Raw genomic sequence first — 16,683 nt, 5'->3', positions numbered from 1 at the left:
TATGACGACATAAAAACCCGACATTTATATTTATATATATAAAAACCCCATTTATATATATATTTATTTTCCCCCTCAACAACTGGGTAGAAATCTAGAAAACATGCACAGCAAAAAGACCTCAAACAGCTGAGAGCAATGACATCATTAAACTTATACAGTACTTATTTTACAGGGCTCAAGCCCACTTAAAATGTTTTTAAGCCCTCCCTAAAATAATTGGTTGTGTATTTTTTTTAAATATATATATCGGGTTTTTTTACTAATAAGATAAAAACATTAAATATATAGTATACAGAAAGCAAAATGAACTAAATATTCAAGCACATAACCTCATTATTTATGTAAATATAATCATAAATCTGTTAGTTTCACTTTACTTCCAAGTGTAAGGTCGTCCACGCTTCTGATGTGTCATTATCCAATCCATTGCACTTAATCATGTCAAAAACGTCCTTATTGGTAATAAAAGCTGGCTAATGGGCCATGTTTTCACTGCGTCGTCGTCGTCGTTGTGCGTGCCTCTGTCAGCCAAGTGTTCCAAATATGCCAACTACAAGCAGTATTGAGGAAAATAACATGACGGATGGATTGTAATGAATTATGATCAGAAATCAATTGATTTCCTTCACTTCAATATGAAGCCTAGTGACGCCCCTGGCTGAGAGGATTCACAAGTGACATGTAAATGGCAACATTTCTGCTCAACAGTTATACAATTCAGGCAAATATACCACGACATAAAAAATGTTTTCACGCACCCCAACAAATTCACTGGTCTGTAACTCCTTATTTATCTGTAAAACCCTCAATGGCCATAACCCACCCTATCTTGGGTCGCTCTCCATTGTTCCCAAAGTCCGCACTGCTTTTGCTTGATTTTTTTTTTTCAATTTTCTACCCCAAACAACTGGACCACTAACTAACGAGTTAGCTAACATTTTATTAACATGGATTCAAGTTACATAAATACATTGATGCATGTCAAAGAAGAAATGTCAGACAAGCAAAAGGCAACTGAGGATATTTTCTTTGTGATGCTTTGATCACATCATTCAATTGAATATATCAAGAAGATTGTGTTGAGTAAAGCTTCACCATCTTGGATCTACAATCATTGGGGTTAGTTCCAGGTTTTTAGACGCTGTTGAACACACACAACTAATACTTGTCATACAAAACCACAAGATTCTCATACGCACGTGATGATCACTCACTGATTGTGATTTCAGTACAAAACATGGACAAGGTGCATTTTTTCATCCAGTTCTTGAAGGTTCGTACATATTTGAACAAGTGTTTATAATTGTGGATTTCACTGAAGCATGAGACAACAATCACAACAATTTTTTTTTATATATATATAAAAGAGTAAAAAAAGAAAAGAAAAATCCAACCAGCAGGATGAAACCTATAAAAAAATAGGGGGAAAAAATCAGATTGAAGCAATTTGCAGCGACACATCGTCACATTACAATTGATTGGCATCATTTTTTTACTGTGTTTTTCTTGTTTGCACATTCATTCCATTTACATTCCACTCTGAACATTAGTCTGATGTTTTCATTTAGTGGTGAATGGTGAATAAATGTATCCAAACAAATGTAACCATAGCAACGATAAATTGTCACAATCTGATCAAAGCGGAACAGTAGACCTCCTCTGACTTTTTCCGAACAACTTCATGAGACTTTTTTTTTGTGGGTCTACTCATGATAGACATAACTACCAAATTGTCCATTATTAAATCAAAGTGGCTTGAGGGCTGAGTTTTCCTAAAAGTCCTGAAGACATTAAACAATTTAGCGACACCTGGAAAAGGTCAATAAAACATTAAAATGGCCGTTTTTTTTTATTTCCGGGCATGACTTTTTTGTGGGCCTACTCAACGTAGACATGACTATCAAATTTCATGTCTCTAAGTCAAACTGGCTACTGGGTCAGAGGCTTCAAGCTTCGGCGTGAAGACAGAAACTCGACCTCTGCAAATGGAAAATAGACTTCCTTTGCATTTTCCAGCTTGGCTGCGTCAGGCTTTTTTTGGTGGGTTTACTCTGTATAAACACGTCTACCAAAATTCACCTCACAAAGTACAACAAGCTTTAGGGGCTGAATTTTCAAAAAAATTTGGGGGGTTTACACATGCGACCACAACCTGACAAATTTGGTGAGTTCTGAGTATGTGAAATCCTTCTAAGTGGTGATTTTATTTGGCCAAAGAACAATATAGTGGTACCTTGACCTTGGAATGCTCGAACTTAAGAGTTGTGCCAGTTGCAAATGTTTTTTTTGGTTTGTGTTGCGAGCGAGCTTCCAGTCAGCACTCAGTTTCTCAGGAACCACGGTTCAAAAAAATACATCTGGCAAAACACCTGTACAAAAACAAATGTGAGCCCAAAGCACAACGGATAACCTAAAGTGGTGCCTTGAGATACGAGTGACGCAACATTTTTGGAGTTACAAGCTGTTGTTTTTTTTTTATTTCTGAGCGCTGTTTGGTGGCAACAAACTCAACTCTGGGTTGAATTTGACCACAGAAAAAAAAATTACAAGCTGTGTGTTTCAAACAACTCTACTGTCCTTAAGAAATGGCCCTGGTAGCTTAATGCTAACATACAACGGAAAACGCCATAGACGTGCACGATTAGCATCAATTGTGCAGTGTTGGAAATGCCCCTGCTAGCTTAAAGGGATACTTGACTCATTGAGCCATTTTCAGCAGTAAAAAGTTATTATTTTATCCAGAATGAATTTGCTAACGTCATTGTTTTTCTTGTACAATTAATACTTTAAAAAACATTTTTTTCTGCTTGCTGTCGACTGAAGACGACATCACCTGTGCTGAGAAAGTAGGTAACGACCAATTTGTTTGGGTTTTGTTAAAGAACAAGTGTTTTTTGTTGGTCAGCAAACTGAGCCATGATTGGTCGTTACCTACTTTCTCAGTACAGGTGATGTCGTCTTCAGTCGACAGCAAGTCGACTGAAAATGGCTCAATGAGTCAAGTATCCCTTTAATGCTAACGAAAAACGCCATAGATGTGCTAACAATTAGCATCAATTGTGTAGTGTTGCCACTGCCCGTTAGCTTAATGCTAACACATAATAGAAAACACACTAGACATGCTAACGATTAGCATCAATTGTGTAGTGTTGCCAATGCCCCTGCGAGCTTAATGCTAACTAACACATAACAGAAAACATGCTAGACGTGCTAATGATTTGCATTGATAGTTGCGGTGTTATAACACTTTAGGCAATTACCGGTATAATTACTGCAGCCCGACATTGTAAATTAACGATGGCTCCTAACTCGAAAAACTCTTAAGTTGTAGCAACTTGTAAGTCAAGGTACCACTGTACGAGCCAAGTGAGTTACGAGCTAGGTCACGGAACAAATTCAACTCATAAGTCACGACTCTCCCCGCCGTCCAGCGAATCAGTGACGTCTCAGAAGTTTTGCGAAGAACCCGGGGGGTTTGTTGCCATGTTCTTCGCCGGTAGTCTTGACGCCGTCCCCTCCCGGGAGTTCCAGTTCCGCCCCCAGCTGATCCAACTCCGCCTGATCCAGCAGCTCAAAGTCGTCGGCTTCGCTGTCCGACTCCTCAGCCGGCTTGGGAAGTCTTAAACCCACGGCCGTCTCCACGCGCTCCTGGATGGCGGCAGCCACGGCAGCGCTGACGGTGTTCTGAACCAGGTCTAGGATAGCGTCCGGGGGTGGGGCGGCACGCTCGCTCCCAATTGGCCGAGAAAGGTCGAAGTCGTCCTCATCGTCGTCCTCGCCGTTGGTGGTGGCGCCGTTGTCCACGGAGGGGAAGTTGTGGAGACCCCCGGAGAACAACAATTCTCTGTCCAGGTCTGGGAGGTTGGGGGTGGAGGTCAAATGTCAAAGTGTGAGGTCATCATGGTATTTTTTTTGATGATCTCGTTAATTCGCGTGATTTCATCCGCTTCATCAAAAAGTTATATTACCAGAGGCTTGGAAGATTTATTAGTATTTTTTATATTATTCACATTTTTAAATGTGTAAGCAATTACTTAATTTATTATATGTTAATTAGTTACTTATAAATAAGATTTAAATATGTTTTTTTTATGATTATTATTATTAAAATTAAGTATATTGTATTATTAAGAGTACTGGAATGTTTGCTGCATTCAACTCTTTTCCATAAAAAAATTGTTAATATTAAATTATTAAAAACAATATATCTTATTTTTAAAGTTTAAAATTTCAAATAAAAATGTTTAATAAAATCATGGAATTAATTATAAATAAGATTTAAATGAGAACTAAATAGTATTTATTATTTAAATTAAATATATTCAAATTTTCATGTATGCATTTTCACTATTTTTATTATGGACCATTTACATTGAAAAACATTTATTGAGCCCTTTTCCTCCAAAATGTGTTAATTTCTATTTCATTTTTCTTATTAGATAATTGGTTTGTTTTAAATTATATAATAAAATATATTAGAAAAATAAACAAACTTTTTATCAAGTGATTGGTTAATCAAATATAATTAAATTCATTGTAAATAATACTATTTAAATGGGCAATTATTTATTAAAATGAACTTATCCGTATAAATTTTACATTCACATTTGACACTTTTTTTCCACCAAGCATTAACATTATCAAGACTCCATTTGTTGCATTTAATTTAGGTAGGCATTTTTTCGTTCTTAATTTTATTTAAAATATATATACTTTTAAATAATGATTAATGAATGATTCCATTAAGTAGCGTTACACCCCTTCGCCCCCTTATACTGTATTTTTGTTCAAACTGTGCATAATGTTACAGTAGCTTACCATGATATTAAACATACTTTTAGGTTTACAATCTCTATTGTTTATTTTGTTGTTAAATCGGACATACTATGAATATTAATGTCACGCTTGATGGTGGAGCTTGTTGTTGAAAGTTTGAGAAGCACTGACGCTTATCTGAAAAGTCACCTTCTGAGTTCTCCGTCTGCGGCGTGTTCTCCTCCGACAGGTTCAAGTTGTCCGTCCACGTCACGTCCGAGACCGACGTGTCCGACACCGACAACTCCTTACACGCCGCCGAGTCCAGCTGACCAGCACAAAACAAGATGCAATAGGGGTGTGAATTGCCTCGTACCTGGCGATTCAATCCGTATCACGATTCATAAATCACGATTCGATCCGATACCAATTAATCCCGATACGGATCTATCTAGGTCGATTATTGCGATTTTTAAAAAACTGAATGTGTATTTGGGTGTGTGAAAGTTGGTTTGGGAGTTTGTGTGTGTGCGTGCGTCCACATACACTCTTAAAGGCAAAGTAAACCCCCCCAAAAAATCTTGACAACAATATGTTCTACAGAGGTGGCAAATCCAGGTTCCAAAAGTAAAAACCCTGCCACAGTTTGGCTTTAGCCCCAGGTGCTAGCTAGCTAGCTCTAGCTAGCTCCCCGGGTGCTTGTTTACCTGCTAGGCAGCTAGCTAGACTTCCGAACGGCTTCAAAGAAATTCTGGTCCACCATCCGCCGTCTCAGGAGAGGAAAGCAGTGCACCGTTAAAACTGTATATAGTGGAGATGAGGTGCTGCTGACCTCGACTTCGTGAATCGGGACATCGTGAATCGGTGGGGAGAGTACTTCGAATACCTCCTCAATTCCACAGACACGTCTTCCTTTGAGGAAGCAGACTCTGGGCACTCTGAGGTGGGCTCTCCTATCTCTGGGGTTGAAGGCACTGAGGCAGTTGGAAAGCTCCTCGGTGGCAAGGCCCGGCCTGGATGAGATCTGCAAGGCGTTCCTAAAGGCTCTGGATGTTGTGGGGCTGTCGTGGTTGACACGCCTCTACAAGATTGCGTGCACACCGGGGGGCAGTGCCTCTGGATTGGCAGACGGGGTGGTGGTCCCCCTTTTTAAGAAGGGTGCGTTCCAACTATAGAGGGATCGCACTCCTAAGCCTCCCTGGTAAGGTCAATTCAGCGGTGCTGGATTGGAGGGTCCGTCAGGAAGTCGAATCTCGGATTCAGGAGGAGCAGTGTGGTTTTCGTCCCGGCCGTGGAACAGTGGACCAGTTCTACACCCTCAGCAGGATCCTCGAGGGTGCGTGGGAGTTCGCCCAACCAGTCCACATGTGCTTTGTGGACTTGGAGAAGGTATTTGACCGGGTCCCTTGGGGAGTCCTGTGGGGGGTGCTTCGGGAGTACGGGGTACCGAGCACCGTGATACGGGCAGTTTGGTCCCTGTACAACCGGTGTCAGAGTTTGGTCCGCATTGCCGGCAGTAAGTTGAATTTGTTTCCAGTGAGGGTTGGACTCCGCCAAGGTTGCCCTTTGTCACCGATTTTGTTCATTACTTTTATAGACAGAATTTCTAGGCGCAGCCGATGCGTTGAGGGGGTCCGGTTTGGTAACCTCAGCATTGCATCTCTGCTTTTTGCAGATGATGCGGTGCTGTTGGCTTCTTCAAGCCGTGATCTTCAACTCTCACTGGAGCGGTTCGCAGCCGAGTATGAAGCGGTTGGGATGAAGATCAGCACCTTCAAATCCAAGACCATGGTCTTCCGTCAGAAAAGGGCGGAGTTGCTTCTCCGGGTCGGGGATGAGATCCTGCCCCAATCGGAGGAGTTGTTCACAAGTGAGGGTAAAATGGAGCGGGAGTTCGACAGGCGGATCGGTGCAGCGTCTGCAGTGAAGCGGAACTCTGTATCGGTCCGTTGTGGTGAAGAAGGAGCCGAGTCGAAAGGCAAAGCTCTCGATTTACCGGTCGATCTACGTTCGTACCCTCACCTATGGTCACGAGCTGTGGGTCGTGACCGAAAGAACAAGATCCCGGACACAAGCGGCCGAACTGAGTTTCCTCCGCAGGGTAGCCGGGCTCTCCCTTAGAGATAGGGTGAGAAGCTCGGTCATCCGGGTGGGACTCAGGGTCGAGCCGCTGCTCCTCCACATTAAGAGGAGCCTGCTAAGGTGGCTCGGGCATCTGGTTCGGATGCCTCCTGGACGCCTCCCTTGAGAGGTGTTCCGGGCATGTCCCACCGGCGGGAGGCCCCGAGAACGACCCAGGACACGCTGGAGAGACTATGCCTCTCAGCTGGCCTTGGAACGCCTTGGAATCCCGCTGGAGGAGCTGGTTGAAGTGGCTGGGGGAGGGGGAAGTTTGCAAAACTTCTAAAGAATTTCTATAGAGTATCTAAATGGATTTCTTTCGTTCCTAGGAAATCACAATGTCACATCATTGGTGCGCTAATAGGAATGCATCCACTAGCTTAATGGCAACACAAAATGGAAAATGCCATAGACGGGCTAACGATTTGCATCAACAAGTTGTGGTGTATAAGGTTTCGTCTCTGTGAAAAACTGCTAATATTATTTGACCTGACTGAGTCACTGAGAATAGAGGTGACTCACCAGAAGGAGCAGCCCAAGGAATTGAATTTAAGCATTAACGACGCAAAAACCTTTGAATTCCTTACATCCTTGATTGATTATGTTTCACCAATGAATGCACTATGCATGTTGTACCCACCTTGGGAAACATGGACGAGAGGTCCGACTCCACGGATTCCTTCTCAAGCCGGGCCTTCAGGATTCTTCTCTCTGCAGGACCGCACGAGACCACAACAGTTCAGTCCACCATCTACTAGACCACAAGCTAACAAACTAGCATGCTTGCAATTTGTTTTCAATGTGTTGTAATCACCGTGATCCTCTTTTATCTTCTGCACCAACGCCGCCACGCCAAAGTCCAGTTTTTGCAGAACCGGCTTCAACCTCAAAGACGCCTCCGCGGACGACAACACAGGCCACAGAAACACCGACAGCACTGAGAAAGGAATTGTCAGAGATCAGAATGGTCAGAGATTACAATTGTTATAGATTTGCATTTGTCATAGATCAGACATAAATCCGAATTGCCATAATTGTCACATATAATTGTCAAATTATAATTGTCATAGAATTTTCGTAGATCAGAATGGTCATAAATCAGAACTGCCAAAGATTGTTATTGTCATAGATTACAATTGTAACAGATTTGAATTGTCACAGATCAGAATGGTCATAAATCAGAATTGCCATAGATTAGAATTGTCACAGATAATTGTCATGGGTTATAATTGTAATATATTTTAATTGTTGTAGATCAGAATGGTCATAAATCAAAATCGCCATAAATTGAATTGTCCCAGATCTGTACTTGACTCGGAACTGTAATTGACAAGAATTGCCATTCTGAAAGTGATTAGAATGGTCATCAATGAGAATGATTATTGACTAGAAATGTCATAGATCAAAACTGTCATTGAGGAAAATCGCCATAGGTTAGAATGAATTCATGCAGTTTATTGAGTCAGAGTCGTGGTGACTTTTTCTCTGTCTGTATGGCAACAATACACTGCCCCCGGTGGCCACACCAAGAACAGCAGCATGAAGTCAGGATGTACAAACTGGGAATGCTTTACATTCTATATTGAATGGCTTTTTTTTCCCATTTTTAATTATTCAAGGAATTAACTGATTAGAAAAAGGTTGAGAGTGTGCAGTGGCTCAAAAAATGTTGACGTCCTCATAACATTAAATGTCGAAAGAATTAACACAACAGGTGCGCTTCAAATTTGGCAGGTAAAAAATGTTGATTGAAAGCCTTTTTAATTAAGCGATTAATCAGAATTGTAACAAGTTTAAAAAAAACTGATTCGTTTGACAGCTCTTATAAATATTCAGCACAGTCTTACAAAGCGCTATTTTTTTGGGTGGGGGGAGGGGGGCACTCACCAACAAAATAGGAGATGACTATCCCTGGAATGTAACGTCCGAGAACAGCAAAGAAAGTGCAAAAGCTGCACACCAGCAAACAGAACTGAAGGAGGCGATGAAGACCACACAGGAAAGCCATCAACACCCTCCTCCTCATCCTCATGACGATGAAGATGTCGAGGGGAAACGGCCTCACCTTGCCGGGGTTCTGCTGCCTGAAGGCCGACGTCTCCTGCAGGAACAGCCGCAGAGCGCCGCTCAGGTGCAGTTGTGAGCCCGAGTCCGGGTCCGGGTCTGGTCGGTCCATCATCTCCCAGCTGAAAGACAGCCGGCGCCACAGTCGTCACAGTCTTGTGTTGAAAAGGTTCCGCGCGTCTTGCCTTGATGTCGTCTCGCTTTTGTTGCTGCGCTGTATTACGACAGCAGCATCAATGCTACCATGCTAGCGAAGCACGTGGCTGTGCCAGGCCATGTTTAAAGTGGAAGTCAACCTTAAATATTTCTTGACAATAACATGTCAAATGTGAGCTCACTCGTCCAAACATGACATCCTGATTAATAGGACATTTGTGGAATATGTGTTAAGCAGCCGTTTTTATCTATCTGAGGGGGCGGCCATTTTGCCATTTGAAGATGACCACATCTTGCTAACAATACCGATATAATACAGCGATAAATTAATAAATAAATAATTGATGTACTGTGTAAACAATGTACAATACAAAACAGCAACTCACAATATGATACTACTCCATAAATGTTGCTAATAATACAACAAATCATATCAGGATACAGCGATTGCGCAATAGGCTGCCCAAAAACAAAACAAAAAAAAAACCCGGTGTAACTCACGACATGATATTGAGACGATATTTTGGTACCAATATCAAATCATATCGCAGTGATTGCCAAATACGACAAACATCTACGTCAACCTACCACTCAATACAATTGAGTTTGCCTACCACACCGATATCGGTCAGAAATAAAGAATACAAAAAATGTATGACACCATTTACAGTATCTTGACTCACACTACAATATCATCCAGGTGATGCCAACAGTGCAAATCATATCACGATACAGCGATTGTGCGACACGCTGAGTAAAAAACAAACAAAAAAAAAACATACAAGTGACTTACGATACGATATCTTGACAATATTTACTAAGTGTCCGGGTTCTGAACTCGTACCTCAGTCCTGCTCCGCCTCTCGAGGTAGCACCCTGGCAATAAGTAAGTCCAAAGCAAACAAACAGAAAATTCCGTAGGTCCGAGCCCTCGTTGGGAGTGCGCGTGTTCGAATCCCAGCTGCGGCACGACGCGGCGGCGACGCGTGTTTACGCTAAATCAAGTCCGGCTCGCCTTTTTGAAGGCCGGCGCGCTAAAAATAACAACAGTCACGCTACTCGGTGACGAAGGCCGACAGCAGGACGGCACGCACACATTTAGACACACACATGCTAACAAACAAAATACTCACACATTCATTCACACACACAAATGCATACAAACACACTCTCAGACACGCACACACGCGCACACATTATTTCACAACTCAACTCATATTCCTCTAACGCAATATTACCCAAAAATACAAGATGGACACTAGTGGGGCTGCATAGAACATCAGAAGTGGCAAATCCAAATCCGAATCGATTTTTAAGCATTCATTTTTTTGATGGGAATATTCAACAAAACGTCTTACTTAGGGTTAGGATTCAGACACTAAACATGGAAGAATGTTAAATTAATGGAACATTAAGCCTTAATATTTGATTTCAGTGCTGTTCAAACATGAAACAAACTGCAACCTGTTTGTTAAATGCAGTAACTCAGTTAGAAGTCTGAATTTTCAGATGAATACATTTTCATACAAATCTTACATGGACAAGTTTACTGATGAGTATTTTCGAAATTTGAGTGGGGTTGAAAAAAATATCGCAATAATCAATTTATAGACTCTTATCGGGATTAATCGAATATCGAATCGTCACCTATGAATCGTGATACGAATTGAATCGCCAGGTACGAGGCAATTCACACCCCTAGTAAATACCCTGCCACAGTTTGGCTTTGTCCCAGGTGCTAGCTAGCTAGCTCCCAAGCTAGCTCCTTGTTTACCGGCTAGGGACACTTTGCCTTTAAGAGTAGACGCACACACACACAAACTCCCAAACCAACTTTCACACACCCAAAAACACATTCAGACACAAATGTATTGTATTTGTTCTGGACTGACTGCGACCTGATTATTATCATGTAGATGATATTTGGTATTTTGATGAAAGATGAAACTATCACTATCATGTTGACATGAGATGAAATCATGTGTTTGTTTGTTGATGTGCTTCACAGTCGCTGCCTCTCATCCAATCAGAGAGCTCGATGAGGAACACGCCCCCTCCCGGCCGGCCACCCGATTGGTTTCCGCCACCCGGCCGTGCCAAAGACGTTGCCGATGTGAGGAAACAGCTGAGTCACGCACACGCGGACGGGCACACTCGCTGTTCAGGTTTCACAAGTGTTGGGACACTTGAGGCTTTCTTGTGGGAACGCTCGTTCCTCGAAGACCGCCGCGCCGCACCGCGCCGCACCGCGTCACCGTCACGTGATGTTTGTACGCTCCGTTACTACACACGGGGTGCTTTTCCATGTTGCCTCAGCAACAGGCCATGATTGACAGGTACAAGAGAGCCACATGATGTTTGTACACTTGTGCTAGTGCGACACACACACACAATTAAGTAGGTGACATTTGCGTAAGTGTGTGAGCAAAGGCGTCAGCTGTCGGCGGCTCTAATCTCCCACAAACCTTTGCATGACGCCGGACGGACGGACACAGCTGACAAACACCAACAACATGACAAGCAACAGGAGCGACGAGCCACGTGGACCGTGGACAGACACACAAACACCGGAGAGTGGAGACGGACGGACGGACGGACGGACATACAGACAGACTTCAAAGTAGTGCTGTCACTATCAAATATTTTTAGAATCGATAAATCTATCGATTATTCAATTGATAAATCCACTAATCAGATTCATTTAGATTTTGCATTCAGTATTACAAAAGCATTTTTCTTTGAGGACTATTTATTAACCTGTTATTTGTTTATTTTGTACTTCGTATTTGTATAGTAATTTAAAAAAAAAAGGGGGGGGGGTGATGTACTTTGTTACCTGTAAGTATGGTCATTGTTTTCAAGTAAAAGCAGATGTTTGCAAATGTCTTATTTTAATTACAGTTTTTCTCCATAGGTTTGGCACATTTCTTGAAACTGAGATGACATTTTCAAAATGGAGAAATCCCAAAACGACCTTCTAATTGGTCTCAACTGAAAAGCATTTCTTAATGCTTTCATCAAGTTGCCAATGTCTTCGTACACGTCTCAATTGCCTCAGTGGATCATTGTGTACATTTAGCCTATTGACAACAACAAAAAAGTCCCAACCTGAAGGTTGGGAAACGGCGCAGTACCATCTGAGCTACGCCACTTCTACTGTTTGCTTTGCTGCAAGATGTTTTTGGTCTCGGAGTTATGAAGATTCCAGCTGATATGAGCGATATGCTTACTACAATAACAACACACAGCAGGAGCTCTGTTGCTCAGGGTGCCGATTGGCTGTCTCCCAAGCTGAAGATTGTGAGTTTGTTCCTCAACCCTTGAGTGACTTTTACTTCTTTATTGTACACTCTTCCGAGTGTAAATATTACTTTAAAAATGGGTCTATTTGCTCCCGCTCTAAATAGAGTCAAATTTACTCGACAGAATTTACTATGTAGTGAAAGTGTCACAGTAGTTGGTTCTTTATTTACGCTGTGCGCTAGGTATAATTTTAGTTATTAGTTTTTCATGAATATACAGATTTGGGCTTACACTTTCTTTTGTTGCACTCTAATGTGTACGTAACTTTGTGTCAATAAAAAGTGTTGCAATTTCCTTGACTGTGAGTGTAGTATGTCAAACCGCAAACTTTGAAAACTGCTCTTCTCTTAGCGAGAGCCACTACATCGTGATAACTTACATTGATGTTTCTGCATCTGGCAATTTATTATTATATTATATTATTAGTATGGGATTTTTTTTTAATGGGCTTTAGGTGAACTGATGAATAAACACACGCTCGCACGCACGCACGCACGCACACACACACACACACACGCACATACACATACTCACACACATACAAAAAAGGGTATATATATATATATATATATATATATATATATATATATATGTGTGTATATATATATGTATATGTATTTAAAAAAAAAAAAAAACATTTATTAAATTTTTTTTTAATTGATTTGTTGGATTTAAAAAAAAAAGGAGAGCAATGATGATGTCAAATCGAATGAACAATACTGAGCTCTCCTGTAAGAAAAAAAATAAATAAAAAAATGAAAACTGCTCTTCTCAAATCTTTTTTCCCCCTCAGTTTTATATATAATTGTATTTTGTTAGCGGCACTTCTGCTGTTGTGACAAAACATCTAATGATTTTGACTTGCAGTGCTCCGAGAATGCCAAAGGGACGGTGCATTTTGGGGGCACTGACCACTTATATGCTATTTAAATGTGATTTTGACACATATGTAAGCTGTTTTGGGCGAGATATGAGCTTTTGCAGATGATCCGAGGTGTTGTGCAAAATCATCCAAGTTACTTTTGGCAAAAGCACTAAATGAATGCAGATGAGCCAAAGTAATTGATGAGGATCTTTGCAGTCGTGACAGTACCGACTCTTTGTTTGGGAAAGGAACTTGGAGTGAAGCATGTGTGACCAGTTTTGGGATAGATACGTGCTTTTGCTAATACACTGGTAGGTTGTGCACAAATGTAAGTCTGTTTGGCCAAATGAGCTTGCAGTTTTGAAAATGTCATCTCTCAGTTTCAAGAAATGTGTCAAACCTATAGAGAAAAACAGTAAACAGAAGATAATCAGTCTTTTTTCATGAAGGACTACATAAATAACTGATTGAACAATTACTGTTGATATGCTGAAATCACAGGATTTGGACAATATTAAATAAAAAAATGTCTCCAAAGGATTGCTCGATTATTACAATAATTGACGATTAATTTGATAATGGATTACTTGTCGTGAAATGTGGCGTCCCCCAAGGTTAACTTTTAGGTCCCATACTTTTTCATTGGATGGATGGATGGATGGATGGATAGATAGATAGAGGAACGGCACAATGTCCATTCAAATGACAAATGTGGCACAAAAAAAAAAAACATTTCTTTACATGCGCTTTAATTATGTTTTATTTTATTTTAAATAAAGTGCAATATTAGGCCTCTTATTAAAAACACATTAGAAAAGATTTTTGTTGGATTAATTTGGGAGGCTGGAACAGATTCATGGCATTTCTATTTGTTACGATGGAGAAAGACACTTTAACAAACAAATATTTTGAGTTTACAAATTACACATTTATCTCAATGCACCACTGTATTTGCATGAGACAGATCCGCCCCCCAAAACCAAGTGTGACAAAGGGCATGTTCAGTGTCCTGCAATCCTTCATCCTTTTGACAAAAATAGTCGTTTTCAATTGTGAACAAAAGCGTCAAATGTGTTGCGAAGCTTTTCTTACCTTGCCGACAGTCTGCGCGGCACGCCATCTCCTGCAAACAACACAAAGCAGCAATTCATCGTCTGACTCGACTGAACGTCAAGTGAAGGTGCGGGTTTGTGACCTTTGACACCCTTGACGGCCGTCGTGAGAACCTTCAGAAGTAGCAGGATGCCGATCAGGCAGTACGCTCGCAAGCGGCTGTGGGCCAAAAACCTGCACGAAGCAGATTTGCGTAAGTGCACTGGGTGCCTTGAGATATGAGCGGAATCCGTTCTGCGAACGCACGTAACTCAAATCTCAAGTCCTCTTTCCCCATTGAGTTGAATGAAAATGACATTCATCTGTCACAGCCATCTTGCTCTGTGTGATCTCTCGATGATCAACTTGTGGCTGCAGAGTCCCGTCAATCAAGTCGTTAACAAAAAAGGAGCATTTCCCGGCATCCGTTTCCCACCGGCACTTGGTAAATCCTCACATTGGTTCCGCCTGAGTCTGTTTTGGCGGTCTTCACCATCTTGCCGTGAGGTTCGAGTCGCGGGCTGTGCCCATCCTGGTTCTCACGTCTTTTTCAGCTCACCTCGTATGTCGGAGCGCTGCAACCTCTCTGGCGAGCTACTGTTAGCTTTAGCCTCTCTGGCGAGCTACTGTTAACTTTAGCCTGTCTGGCGAGCTACTGTTAGCTTTAGCCTCTCTGGCGAGCTACTGTTAACTTTAGCCTGTCTGGCGAGCTACTGTTAGCTTTAGCCTGTCTGGCGAGCTACTGTTAGCTTTAGCCCGACTAGCTGGGCTAGCGGACCTTCTTCTCTCCGTTTCGGCTCGCGTACTTTCGCGTCTGTTCGAGGTATTGCTTTGTTTGACGGTATAACTCATCTCGAACGGCCTAGTTGGGTATAAATACCGAGTGTAAATTGAGTTGTCAAGGTGAATAGTAACTTTTGGACGGGAGCTCCCCCTTGAGCGTGTTGTGTCAGTCATGACGTCACCGGAAGTCCTTATATTGGCGATTTTCCAGATCCATAAGTTGCACATTTTAAAACATTTAGCTGCTGATGCACTTCCGTCGCTTTCTTTTATTTCATTAGAAGTGGTAACATCAACACACATTATTGGTAGAAGATCACATCTGTGATCATTTGCGTGAATCTCTTTCATCCAGAAGCACTTCACACAACAATATTGTATGTAGGAATGGAGAAAACCTTTTCTTTTTTTGTTTATTTGTCGTGGTTTCATTCTTGCTATTGTTTTACATCTTGTGAAAAACGGAGTTGCTGTCGTCTACAACTCGCGCCTCAATTTTTAAGCCTCAGAATTGAGCCAGTGGTCAAAAGTTCAAAGTCCCTTTGATGTTTGATCTGAAATGCTCCTTAAAGTCGTCCGTCTTTGAAGCTCAATCCTGTGAAATGTTTTATGTCGAATTGTCTTTGCCAGCTGTGGCAATTCTTGACATTGGCTGGCAATTTATCAAATGTTCACCGACTCTACGCAGCATTCGTGGCCTGACATGAACTTGCAAGCGGTCCATTGTTTTTCTGTTTGCAGTCCAATTTGTGATTCCAGCACAAACTACAAAAAAAAAAAAAAAACTGATGGGAGGATTAAATGAGTCCTTCTGATGAAGTGTAATTCATGAATTGGTATTTTTCAAAGGTGAGACGCACTCAGCTTCCAACAAATGCTAGCAAGCAACGCCTCTCATTTTGTTCATAAAATATTTACAGTACACATCTTCCATATTTTATACATACTGTACGCATGTCCACTGAAAACATGTTCACAGAAAGAGAAAGCATGGAATGACAAAACATAGAACAGCACCATAAATAAAGCTTTTAACTGCCATGATCACATTTTCTGGACAAGCCCACAAGCCGGTGCCGAATTGTCGAATGTTGTCGAATGTCTGCGTCATCTGCCCGCCGACTTACCACATTGCCGCGTTGGCTGCAGCAAACCAGGCAAAAGTCCTGCACCTTCTCCGCTGCCAGTCCACCAGACCGCTCGGGAGACCCCCAGCGGGTCGGTGGGGGGTCGTCCCCATCCCAGCCGAGCTTCCTGCTTCCCGGTTTGCAAGCATCACAACTCCGTCGCCCGCGGTGCAGCCCAACTCCTCCAGTCTAGGTGCGCGTCAAGTTAGGCGAAGCAAACTACGACTCTTACTTCCGGTGATGACCTTTCAAAATACAACTTCCGTCTTCAATGCCGGAAGTTATACGTTTCTACTCTTTTAAGGTACAATACATACACTGTTCCAGAAACGTGCTGTTTGAGTCATTCATGGAAATGGACATAGGGATCATACAAACCCAATATTTATACAATCAAAATCCTTCAAATTTAAT

The 16,683-nt window shown here is 41.8% G+C and overlaps 1 protein-coding gene across 1 annotated transcript; it reads right to left on the bottom strand.

Moving 5' to 3' along the window:
- Positions 1-923: 923 nt before the first annotated feature.
- On the bottom strand, positions 924-16,610 carry retreg1 (reticulophagy regulator 1). The gene is made up of 9 exons (XM_077556393.1): positions 16,270-16,610; positions 14,463-14,554; positions 14,360-14,390; positions 8,945-9,065; positions 8,767-8,851; positions 7,694-7,816; positions 7,520-7,590; positions 4,969-5,086; positions 924-3,857 (listed from the first exon to the last, which is right to left on the bottom strand). The coding sequence occupies exons 1-9, from the start codon at positions 16,416-16,418 to the stop codon at positions 3,439-3,441; spliced, it is 1,209 nt and encodes a 402-aa protein (XP_077412519.1). The 5' UTR covers positions 16,419-16,610; the 3' UTR covers positions 924-3,438.
- Between the last annotated feature and the right edge of the window lie 73 nt (positions 16,611-16,683).

The sequence above is a fragment of the Vanacampus margaritifer genome, chromosome 2, assembly GCF_051991255.1.
Source record: "Vanacampus margaritifer isolate UIUO_Vmar chromosome 2, RoL_Vmar_1.0, whole genome shotgun sequence".
Taxonomy (NCBI): Eukaryota; Metazoa; Chordata; class Actinopteri; order Syngnathiformes; family Syngnathidae; genus Vanacampus; species Vanacampus margaritifer.
This window is presented reverse-complemented; position numbering and strand designations above follow the sequence as displayed.

Coding starts and splice junctions, on each gene's coding strand:
- retreg1 (XM_077556393.1), bottom strand. CDS start 16,418: ATGCTTGCAAACCGGGAAGCAGGAAGCTCGGCTGGGATGGGGACGACC. Junction 14,391..14,462: donor GGCCGTCAAGGGTGTCAAAG/GTCACAAACCCG, acceptor TGTTGTTTGCAG/GAGATGGCGTGCCGCGCAGA. Junction 7,817..8,766: donor AGTCATCTCCTATTTTGTTG/GTGAGTGCCCCC, acceptor TTCCTTTCTCAG/TGCTGTCGGTGTTTCTGTGG.